This window comes from Myotis daubentonii, chromosome 5, assembly GCF_963259705.1.
Source record: "Myotis daubentonii chromosome 5, mMyoDau2.1, whole genome shotgun sequence".
Taxonomy (NCBI): Eukaryota; Metazoa; Chordata; class Mammalia; order Chiroptera; family Vespertilionidae; genus Myotis; species Myotis daubentonii.
The window spans coordinates 107,637,274-107,648,310 of record NC_081844.1 but is presented as its reverse complement, the minus strand read 5'-3'; the positions used below and the strand labels follow the sequence as shown (position 1 = coordinate 107,648,310).

The 11,037-nt window shown below is 55.4% G+C and overlaps 1 protein-coding gene across 3 annotated transcripts; it reads left to right on the top strand.

Moving 5' to 3' along the window:
- Nucleotides 1-372: 372 nt before the first annotated feature.
- On the top strand, nucleotides 373-9,681 carry DRD1 (dopamine receptor D1). 3 transcript variants are annotated; one of them, XM_059699232.1, is made up of 2 exons: nucleotides 373-685; nucleotides 6,085-9,681. In XM_059699232.1, exon 2 carries the CDS (start codon nucleotides 6,515-6,517, stop codon nucleotides 7,862-7,864), a length of 1,350 nt encoding a protein of 449 aa, XP_059555215.1. In that variant the 5' UTR covers nucleotides 373-685; nucleotides 6,085-6,514; the 3' UTR covers nucleotides 7,865-9,681. The 3 variants fall into 3 exon arrangements, with proteins under 3 accessions (XP_059555215.1, XP_059555213.1, XP_059555214.1); XM_059699230.1 differs by lacking the exon at nucleotides 373-685 and adding an exon at nucleotides 4,901-5,135; XM_059699231.1 differs by lacking the exon at nucleotides 373-685 and adding an exon at nucleotides 5,645-5,997.
- Nucleotides 9,682-11,037: the final 1,356 nt, after the last annotated feature.

Below are 11,037 nucleotides of genomic sequence, written 5' to 3'. Positions count from 1 at the left end.
CGGCCTGAACAGCGCCCCCTGTGGCGGCCAATCTCTATGAGGGGCCTTTCCGAGGTTTCGGTACATTCCCCTGGGGGGATCCTGAGCCACCCCGCATCTTTAAAGAGACCTTCATGGACGCCGAGGTCCCTTGCATGGTTTCTAAACGGAGAACTGAGTTTATTCTGGTAAATGTTTCCTGTCTCCAACGTTATCTAAACTTTTCCCCCAAAAGGTTGTGCTCCAATTCAGCCGCACCAGCTTTTTTTGTTCCTTTGCTTGAACTTGGGGGGAGGGGAGGGTGGTGGTTCCTTTGCCAGGATGCAGCTAGAATTCCTTTTGCTGGGATTGAATCCAATGGAGTGATGACTAAAGAAATCCAAGACCTAGTAAAAAATATATATATAAGGCAGTAATCAGTTTAAAGGAAGGGATAGCAGCGTATAACGTTTGCTACAATGCCCAGTAGCCTCAGGTAGGAACACAGAGGGAGCAATGAAAATGCTGCTCGTCTCTGCTAATCCCCCTTTACAAGGTGTTTCACCCATAGCCGTGACTTAACAAGCTGTGCCCCTCGCGTGTGCTGGGATGATGCTTGGGAGGCGGCAGCAGGACCGAGTGAGAGACGTTGAGGCCTGGGTTAGAACAGCAGTTGTGAGAACAAAGGAAAAGGGGGCAGATGTCTCCATGAACCACAGAAGAACAGGTGGGAGTGTATGACTTTGAATGGGAGGAGGGGCGGGCAGGACCGTTGGTAGGTGAGTGATTTAATAAGCAAGGGAACCTGCACACGAGGCTTACCTTGGGTCTGCGAAGCGACTAGATCTTAACCCCCACCCGCCAGAGTCTCGAAGGTTAATAGAGGTGCCAAGGGGGTTCAGTCACGGGTTCCATCCAGATGGCCTCCACAGCACAGTGCGCTCTCAGGGCTGCCACCTTGAACCTGGCTCCTGTGGTGGGAATGGTGGGCAGGACATGCATTCCAAGGATGGGGAGGGGGTGAGGAGCCTCTGGTTGCCGAGGGCCAGCTCAGGGGTCAACCAGGGGTCACCCCTCTCGGGGACCTTCTCCAACAACGCTTAGATTCACAATGATTATGTTGTAACTTAATCAATGGCACAGGTAGGCTGGGGAGCCGGCCTGCCTCCTGGGTCTTTCTGTGAATTGAAGGAAACTCTCTGGTGCCTCCAATAATATTTGTCTCATGGGCCCAGCAGACAAATGAGCAGTGTTGTTTCTACAGAACATTGACTTACAGCCCCGAGAGCCCGCTCCAGCCTTTTCTCGGCAAAGCCCTCCCCAGGCGGCGTGCTTTCTGCAAAAGGCTCACAGAGGACTCGCCAAGGCACTTAGGCCGACGCTGTAGCTCTGCAGGCGAAGCACTGTGAGAACCAGTCCCTCGCTTAGCTTAGCTTAGTTATGAGTTTGCTAGTGAGAGCTCTCTCTCTCTCTCTCTCTCTCTCTTCCCAACAAAATTAAAACTCCTGGCACCCCTGTATTGTGCTGTGTGAAAGGTATTTCTCAGCTAGCACTGGAGTACAAGCTCTGTAAGGACAGGCGGGTCGGCTTTGTTCAGGGGTATATTCCCAGCACCTAGGAAAGTACTGGCCAATGGGTAGGTATTTAGTATTTCTTCTCACTATTTAAATCTTTTTCCAGGATAATTGACTGTTTAAAGAAAAATTATCACAATGTAGTGTGGGGTTTATGTCATGTGTCGAAGTGGACTGCATGACAACAGCGTAAAGATTGGGAGGGAAGACGCAGAGGAATAGCATTGTAGGGTCCCTAACGCTTCAGGAAATGATATATGATAGCCCTTGAGATGGGTTGAGAAGAAGGTGTATAAGATGTAGGTATAGGAAATGTCTGTATCCTAAATTGACATATAACATATCATATATCTATCCATCATATAAGATATATACAGTGTATCTGTATTATATGTCTTAGCAAATGTATGATGTGAACCCCATAGCAACCATGAAAATAACGAAACACAAAATAATGTAAAATAAGGCAATGAAGGAGACAGAATGGAATCTTAAGCCTAGAGAAGACAGAAAAAGAGGAAAAGGGAGAGGAGCCAAGTTCAGATGCAACAATAGAAGACACGCCACGGCCCTGGCTGGGTGGCTCAGTAGGTTGGAGCACTGTCTGTACACGGGAAGGTGGTGAGTTCGATTCCCTGCTCTGTGTTGATCTTTAATGTGTAATAGTGTTGATGTCTGAATTGCATAGTAACGGTAGGAGAAGGAAGAATGGCCTGGGAGAGGGCATGTCAGAGAAGCTGTATTTATAGTCTAAAACATTATCATCCTAATGACTTAGTCAAGGTCAGCCAAGCTGACCTTTCTCAGACATTACAAGCTGTTGTTTTTGGTGTAAAATCAGCTTTAATAATGCTAAACCTCCCAAATAAAAGGCATTTGTCATACCCGACAGTGCAGTTGTTTTATTTATTATGAGATTAAGCTCCCACCACCCCACCCCACGGAGCACACCTTCTGTATTCATTTATTTTACAAGCTCAAGTAAACATTTGTTGAAAAGCATCATTTTAACTTCCCTCCCTGCAGTGCGAACATCACAGGGCAGCTTAAAGACGTGCCGATTTGGGAGACAAAGGCGCTTTTGTGTTGGGATTTACACTCCAGCAGCATCTAATTCTAATACCTGCTTGCCTTTATATTCACATTCCTTATGTTTGGGGGTGGGGGGAGGGTGATTTTTGCAAAACCAAGGCCTTCTGTTCGAGAGCGGCTTCCAGAGGAAGAACCAAACAACCAACCAAACAAAACAGGAAGAAACCCAAACCTCTAGCCACACTGTAAGGCCATCTGAAAGTCACTCTGTGCCAAGTGACAAACCACGGGGACTTAAGCGACATTGCACCTTCCCCGTTCCCCCAGCAACAATGTTCAAAACTCAGTGACCTCAGTCTGCCCGAGGGGGAGCACAGGTGTCTGTCTGAGCATCGTGAGAGGTTGGCCCGCGTGCTGGCTTTCCTGGTGACAGGAAGCAGCCCCCTTAGGTGCTCCCCGGGCTCCCTCCTGGGTCCGGGGCCTCTGTGAGCTCTGAGTAAAGACGGAAAGGGCAGAAATTCCCTCGTGAGCGCGAGCTGCCTCTCGAGCACCGGATGAGTGACATGGCTCGATCTGATGGCCTGTGCCTGTCAGGTGCACGAGCTGAGAGAAGACAGGGTCGGTGAGGGTTAGTTTGGGGAGAACTTAGGGGAATTTTCAAGCCAAGGAAGAGAGACTCCTTTGCAGCAGCTGCTGAGCTGGGGAGAAACGAAGATACGAAGACGTACACTGTGAGTGTCTTTTGTTCCCAACAAGGTTTTGCTTCATATTTAAATTTCATGTCAAAGACATTTAGGCTGTTCAGCTGGTGTTTCACTGAATGTGATGGCACCTGAGACCAGGCCAGTGGCCACTGGGCTTTATGTAGACGGGCCCCTGGCTGGGCTCTGCCTGTGGTCGGGGTCCTTGTTTCATCTGAGGGGCGGTGGGCATTGCTAGGGTTATGGCTCTGGGGGCACTCTGAGGGCACTTGTCACAGCTGTCACTAGACAGACATTTTACCCTTCAGACTGGCCTCCTCCTGACCTCCGGCCCCTGTACCTCACTCTCGGCAGCGTGTTCTCTGGGGGCTTCTTCTCACCCTTTCCTGCCTCCCCATTAATGCTGACTGCCCCTCCCTGTGCGTTTGTGGGGGGTGCAGTGCTAACAGTTCAGGTGCCGCAGGTAGAAGGTGGGAGATCAACGTTCAGGCCCACGTGACTGGGGCCAGAGCGTGAGAGATTCATGCTGGTTAGTCAAAGGGAGAGAAAGAGAAAGTGACGCCGAGGCTCTGGGAGTGTGACACTGCGCCTGGCTTATGGCTCTACCAGAATGTGGTTCTTTAGGCAAAAATCGTGTCTGCGACCAGGACTCAGGGCCCGCGGTGTCACTGAGTGACGGCGAGGCCAGAGCTGGGAGCAGGCACAGGAGGTCAGTGTCGGTCCTGCAGCCCTTCCTTTGAGCCCACATGCAGTTGGGAGTGGGTCATGGGCAGAAGCCTCATTTCGGGGTGCAAGGTTCTCACGGAGGTGAAGCTGCGCGTCTGCACGGCCCCCGGGTTCCTGCCAGGAGGGCTGGCCAGGCCTCTCTTGGTGCGGAGCCCTCTGCAAGCACCGTCCCACTGAATACTCATCACAGCCCCGTCACGTTGTCTCTGCTTTACAGAGGAGACCCCGCTGGGAGAGGAGAGAGGAAACGGGCAGCGGAGGATGGAGACAAGGAAACCCCGTGCTTCCTCCCCACCCCAGGAAGGCACAGAAAGCACAGGGATGGTGCCACTTAGGCACAATTAGTGCCCGTCTGACCTTCCAGGCGTAGCCCAGGGCAGCTGGGGAAGGGGCAGGGGCACCCTTGTCCGCCAGGCCTCTGTACCGCCCCCCCCCCCCCCCCCGCTTGCCCTTCCCTCGCCTCAGCCCGGGGTCTTTACTTAGGTCTCTGGCTTCTGCTAGAGCTGCAGCTCAGGTAGGCAGGTCAGTGGGAAGCACACGCAGACGGGCAGCCAGCTACTTCCTGCACCTCTGAACCTTTCTGCTGGGCCGAGGGGCTGTGTTAAGGGGCGAATGGCAGAAGGTGTGTGCCCGGGCACGAAGGCTGCTCTGTAAGTGCCCCTTTCTCTGGTCTCTGAGAGCCTGGCAGCCTCTCACCCCGTCACCCCTGCTCCTGGCAGGTCCTGAGGGGTCGGGGAAATATATAGGTTCCATGAAGGCGGTGCCAGCAACAGGAACTTTCACCCTCGTCTGTTAAGGTGTTTTAAGCAGAGGAGTCTCCCTGCGCAGGTTCCGGCATCAGGGACAGGGCGGAGTGGGTCCCCCTGGATGCTGGAGCCCGCGGGAGGCCTGTCCTGGCAGGGCCAAGTGGGGTTCGGCAAGCCGCAGCCGCCGGCAGAGGGCGCCCGGGCCCGCTGAGCGCGTGGCGCCGGGCTTGGGGCGCTCTCCTGTCGGGAGGGCGCAGGGCGCGGGCTGCAGTCCGGGTTGGTGGCGTGGACCGCAGCCCTGGAACCCCGCGACCCAGGCGGGAGGTGAAGCGAGCGCACTCGGGGCGCCACAGAGCGCGCGGGCCAGGTGAGCCGGGGCGCGGAACCCTGACGGCGCGGTGAATACAGCCTGCGGGGACGTCTCCCCAGGGTTGGGGCTCCAGAGGCAACGCAGATCTGACAGGGGCGGGGGCGCGGGGGGTTGGGTGTGGGGGGGAAGCGGGCAGGGTCCCCGCTCGCGTTGGTCCTGGGGAAGGGCTTGGGCTCAGCCCAAAGGGGCTCCGATGTCGGCGAGCTGTGGTCCCCTCCACGCGCATTTACTTTGGGTTCTGGCAGCCAGATGCGTCTTGAGGGTCCTGTCACGTGTTGTCCGAGGGTCTGGGGGCCCTGGGGTTGGGGTTGGGGGTAACCCGGGGCGGTCCAGTGCTCACCTGAGCGCCCCTCACTCCTTTCGCCCGCATCCTGGGGAACCACGTGGGGCTGCTGCCCGCCACTGCCTGTCAAGCGAAGCCCGCCCCCGGGGCAGGGGAGGGGCCGCGGGCGGGAGGGTGGGCTGTGCCCGGGAGAACCAGCCGGCCCGCTGGGTGCCAACTCTGCTGGCTCTCTGCCTTGCGTTCCCGCGGGCTCCTGGGAGGTGGTGGCCAGCACCCCGGGGGGCAGCGCGGGGCCCTGCCCTGAGGGGCCAGAGGTCGCCCAAGGGGCACCTGGCGTCTGGCTGGGGGAAGGAGCGGAAAGTAAGCAAAGGGGAGAAGCTGCCAAGTGACTAATCCCGGAGATGCCCTCTCCCGAGGCGCTGCCAAGCGCCCCAGAGCCCTGCCCCCGGATCTCATCCGCCTCGACCCATCCCCGGCCCTTTGGGGCAGAGGAGCAGCGCGGGCTCTAAACCCCCGGCCGATTTCTGCGACTGGGGCCCGACCGGGGGTGCGGGGCTCGTCTCCTGGGCGTCCTGGAGCTGCGCTCTCCAAACCTCCCCCAGGCGAGGTAGGTGGCTGGCGCATTGGACTGGGCTTGCCCTGTAAAGGTGCGACCTGCTCAAGTCTTGGCATCTTTGCTTTCTCTGCTTTTCAGGGCGTTTGGGGAGCTGCGGAGCCAGGGGTTCGGAGGAGCCAGGCATGTATTTTCAGCTGTGCCTCAGCCCCGAAATGTGACTGTATTTGACTAGCTCGGGAGAGGCCCCCAGGCTCTGGATGGAAAGCGTAGGATACGCTCAAAGCCACCGCTTTCCATGGGAATTGAAGGGCCAGCTGGTGGCAATGACAGTGACCTGGAGCGAGGGGGTCAGCAGACAGCCGTAGAGAGCAAGCGGCTCCTTCCAACGGGGTGACTTGGGGGCCGGGGGCAGGCTCCTGCCACTCCGTGGTGCAGCCCTCGCAGAGAACGCCAGTGAGGTCCTGCACCCAGGGCAGCAAGGGGCCGCCTGACCCCTAACCCCTGACCCCTGCTTAGGAGCTTGAGGGACATCAGAGCACCCCCCCCCCCCCCGTGCTCTCCCCAGAAGATGAGGACTCTGAACACCTCCACCGCCTCCACCATGGACAGGGCCGGGCTGGTGGTGCAGAGGGACTTCTCCTTCCGCGTCCTCACGGCCTGTTTCCTGTCGCTGCTCATCCTGTCCACCCTCCTGGGGAACACGCTGGTCTGTGCCGCCGTCATCAGGTTCCGGCACCTGCGGTCCAAGGTGACCAACTTCTTCGTCATCTCCCTGGCCGTATCGGACCTCCTGGTGGCCGTCCTGGTCATGCCCTGGAAAGCGGTGGCCGAGATCGCCGGCTTCTGGCCCTTTGGGTCCTTCTGTAACATCTGGGTGGCCTTCGACATCATGTGCTCCACGGCGTCCATCCTCAACCTCTGCGTGATCAGCGTGGACAGGTACTGGGCCATCTCCAGCCCCTTCCGCTACGAGAGGAAGATGACCCCCAAGGCGGCCTTCATTCTGATCAGCGTGGCGTGGACCTTGTCTGTGCTCATCTCCTTCATCCCCGTGCAGCTCAGCTGGCACAAGGCGAAGCCCACCGGCCTCTCCGAGGGCAACGCCACGTCCCCGGGTGAGACCGTAGACAACTGTGACTCCAGCCTGAGCAGGACCTATGCCATTTCCTCCTCCCTGATAAGCTTCTACATCCCTGTGGCCATCATGATTGTCACCTACACCAGGATCTACAGGATCGCCCAGAAGCAAATCCGGCGCATCTCGGCCTTGGAGAGGGCGGCGGTCCACGCCAAGAATTGCCAGACCACGACGGGCAACGGGAAGCCCGCGGAGTGTGCGCAGCCCGAGAGCTCCTTCAAGATGTCCTTCAAGAGGGAGACGAAGGTTCTGAAGACGCTGTCGGTGATCATGGGGGTGTTCGTGTGCTGCTGGCTGCCCTTCTTCATCCTGAACTGCATGGCGCCCTTCTGCGGGACCGGGGAGACCCAGCCCTTCTGCATCGACGCCATCACCTTCGACGTGTTCGTGTGGTTTGGGTGGGCTAATTCCTCCTTGAACCCCATCATTTACGCCTTTAATGCTGATTTCCGGAAGGCATTTTCAACCCTCCTGGGATGCTACAGACTCTGCCCTGCGACCAGTAATGCCATAGAGACGGTGAGCATCAACAACAACGGGGGCGCGGTCTTCTCCAGCCAGCACGAGCCGCGAGGCTCCATCTCCAAGGACTGCCACCTGGTGTACCTGATCCCACATGCCGTGGGCTCCTCCGAGGACCCGAAGAAGGAGGAGGCAGGCGGAGCAGCCAAGCCCCCGGAGCGGCTGTCCCCGGCCCTGTCTGTCATCTTGGACTATGACACGGATGTCTCCCTAGGAAAGATCCAGCCCATCACACAAAATGGACAGCACCCAACCTGAACTCCCAGGGGACTCCTGCCCGCCATGCTCACCCCCAAAGCGAGAGGGGGTCTCTGGGGCTTGGGGCGGTGAGACTCGGGGTGTCAGGCGAGCCTTCCTCTGCTGCTTTTCCTCCAACACAACTAACTCTACTTAAACATACATCCCCGTGTGTTTTCTGTGTTCTTCCCGGCGAATCAAAGAGCCACACATGTTGAGGCGAGGGCTCACAAGGGACGTGTCTTTGGCTCCAAACTTCTTTTTAGAAACGGATTCTTTATCTTAGGACTCAAAAATAAGGCAGAGAATACACAGTGAGCCGCTTCACTTAACAATCAAACCTTTCTGGGAAGGCAGTGAGGAGGGTTGAGTGGGCCGTGTGCTAACAGGTGCTAACGGTGGTCGGAGCACAGCTCTCCTAGCGTGAAGGTAGGTGCCTGCCTTCCTCAACGATTCCTCCAAAATAATTGAGCCTTAGAGTGCGACTGCGATTGTTCTTTTTTGTTGTTGTTGCTGTTGTTGTTTCAGAACTGAGAGATGCTTTGTGGATATTGGTTTTATTTATTTATTGTACTATATGGATATTTTTAACTTATTATAATAAATCTATATTTATCATATTTTAACAGGACACACGAATGAGTTATCTGAGACCTTCCAATCACATTTTTGTCCCCTTAACTAGCACTTTATAAGCCAAGGGAACAAACACGCGGGCTCTCTGAGAGCCTCAGTGCCCGTATGTCACTCCCAGCAGCACAGCCAAGACCGATAGCGGGGAGATTGTGCCGATTCCGTAAAACCCACGGGCATAAGTAAAGACGAGGTGAGAGCTGACAGATGCTGGGAATGTTTGTCCCCCGAGACATTGTGAGAAACTTCAGAAAGCGTAGCTACCCCTGTATTCAGAACCTTTTAAGCGGCCGAGACCTGCAGTTCTGTAAATACCTTTTCAAAAGCCAGCTTAAGAAGCCAGCTCGAACTGTATCATCTTAGTGGTAATACAGAGCACATGCCACTTTCTACTTCTGTAAAATAACCGGCCCTCTCGTGTCTTCTCTCAGCCCACGTGTCAGAGAGCTTTTCTGAGCCAGACAGGGGCTGTCCTGGCTCCGTGTGCCGTGCGGAGGGCGGGTCTCCTCGCTCCCGCGCCCGGCAGCCGCCCCCGTGGACAGAGGGCGCATCCCGCCCCTCCTCTCACCAGGACAGACCACACTGCTTCTGTAGTGCTTTCATCTGCATTTAGAATCGCTTTTTTAAAAGTCTAAATGTTAATGGTATCCTAACAACTAGTGCCTCATGATCACTCTCCGGTAAGACACTTCTTTTGGAAAAAAACAGGAGACCCTGCTCTCTGGGTGTGTCAAGCATCCCAGAGCCGCCAGGATCTCTTTTGACGAACTCGAGCCCTCCCTCCGTGCTCTGGGTCACGCTCCTCTGTCACCAGCAGGACTGTGCGACACCTCCTGGTCACCCTCGCGAGATGCTGGTCCACGCGGGGCATGTTGAGGGAATTTCTGTGCAGTGTTGACAGCGTTTCCTGGTGGGTAAGCCGTGGACTTGCCGTGCAGATGAAGCGGGGAGCGGGGAGCACGCTGCTGGCCGTGACCTCCCACGGCAGGTCCGTGTGACGTGTGCATTGTGGATGTTTCCTACCTGGACTGCTGTATGCTTTCTTACATCTAATAAAACTATTTTGTGAACTCACATCAGCCCCGAATGAGCCGTGTTGCATTTGTTAAATGTGCTTTAGAGACAAAAACGTGTCAGCCCCGCGAGTAAGGAAACGTAGGCATGTTCAGGGCTCTGTCACTTTTCTTCTTTTTAATGCCTGTCACGGTGGCCTGGCAGCATTTAAGCAGGAGATGTCTTTGATTCGGGCTACATACTCTTGTTTCCTTCTGCCTTAAGAACTTTTCTTTTCTTTTTTCTTTTTTTTTTTAAGGAAACCCTTTCTTATTAGAGGAATTACTCTACTTTTCATTTCACAGATTTGAACGTTTCCTAAAAACCTCTGCTTATGCCTTCAAAGTGCCCAGGGACTTTAGACGATGGAAACATCACAGAGAAGGCGGTGGCTGCTGTCGGCTTGGTTTGGACTCTTACCTGATGATAGCCACAGTGTGTATAGTGTTTGTTTTAAGAATAAATAGAACAGGAGGTTTTTTTTTGTTTGTTTGTTTGTTTGTTTTTTTTTTTCCTGGAGAAAATGTACTGGTTGTAATGCTGGGCTTAGCAAATGTCTTATTGAGCACCCCCTGCATCCTGCCCAACCTGTTCAGTTAATGTGTCGCCCCTCCCCCTTCTTTTCATCCCGAAGAGGAGAACTCCGGAGCAGCAGGTGCTGCGGAGCTGAAGGGTTAAGTTTATAATTTGGACCCTCGCACGGCAGATGGCGTCTTTTAAATTCCATATGTGCCATCCCCAGGCTTTGGCATGTAATGAACATGTCTAGAACGAACGCCCGTAACGCGTGAGGCCTTTTCTCTCTGCCTCAGAACTTCCTGCGTATCTGTCTCCTCTGAAGTTTCATTTTTTTTTTTATGGGAAGTCCAGCACCACCAGCTCCAATGTTCAGGGCCGTCACCGTCCAGCCAATGACACGGGCACAAAAGCCTTCCCCCTCTATTGTGTTGGCACAGAGTGGAAATTAAAGATGTATCTAGAGATGATGTTACACAGTTATACCATTCGGCGTACTGTGGACAAGACTGCCGTGGGCTCCTGGCATGTTGGATCGATAAGGGCCTGTTATGAAATGCTCGTTTCGCTGAAAGGCTCTGTCAGAGAATGTCACTCACCACCATGAACACAGCGCGACAGTGACTTGCGTTTCATTCCTGCTACAGGGACAAGCTGCACACAGTGCATAGCTGTGCAGCACCTCGCAAGGCAGTCTTTTTAACAGTGGGGCTCTTTCCCCTCTGGACTGAGGAGCCCCCTCCTGGTCCCATAGCTCAGAGCCCTCGGTGTGGGAACGGTGGGGGGCCTTTAGGAAGGGGCTCCGGCCGTGGATTTGGAGTTTATTTAGGAACTAGAGGCCCAGTGCACAAGTAGGGTCCCTAGTGGCTGCCGGCCAGGGCCTCCTTTCCACCGGCCACCTACCGCCACCGGCCAGGGCAGGGCTGGCCAGGGGGAGGGGCTGCGGGCGGTTGGCCAGCCAGCCCTGCCCCCTGGTCGAACTCCCGGTAGAG

Excerpts from the sequence above, each read along its gene's own strand:
- DRD1 (XM_059699232.1), top strand. The coding sequence starts at position 6,515 with ATGAGGACTCTGAACACCTCCACCGCCTCCACCATGGACAGGGCCGGG.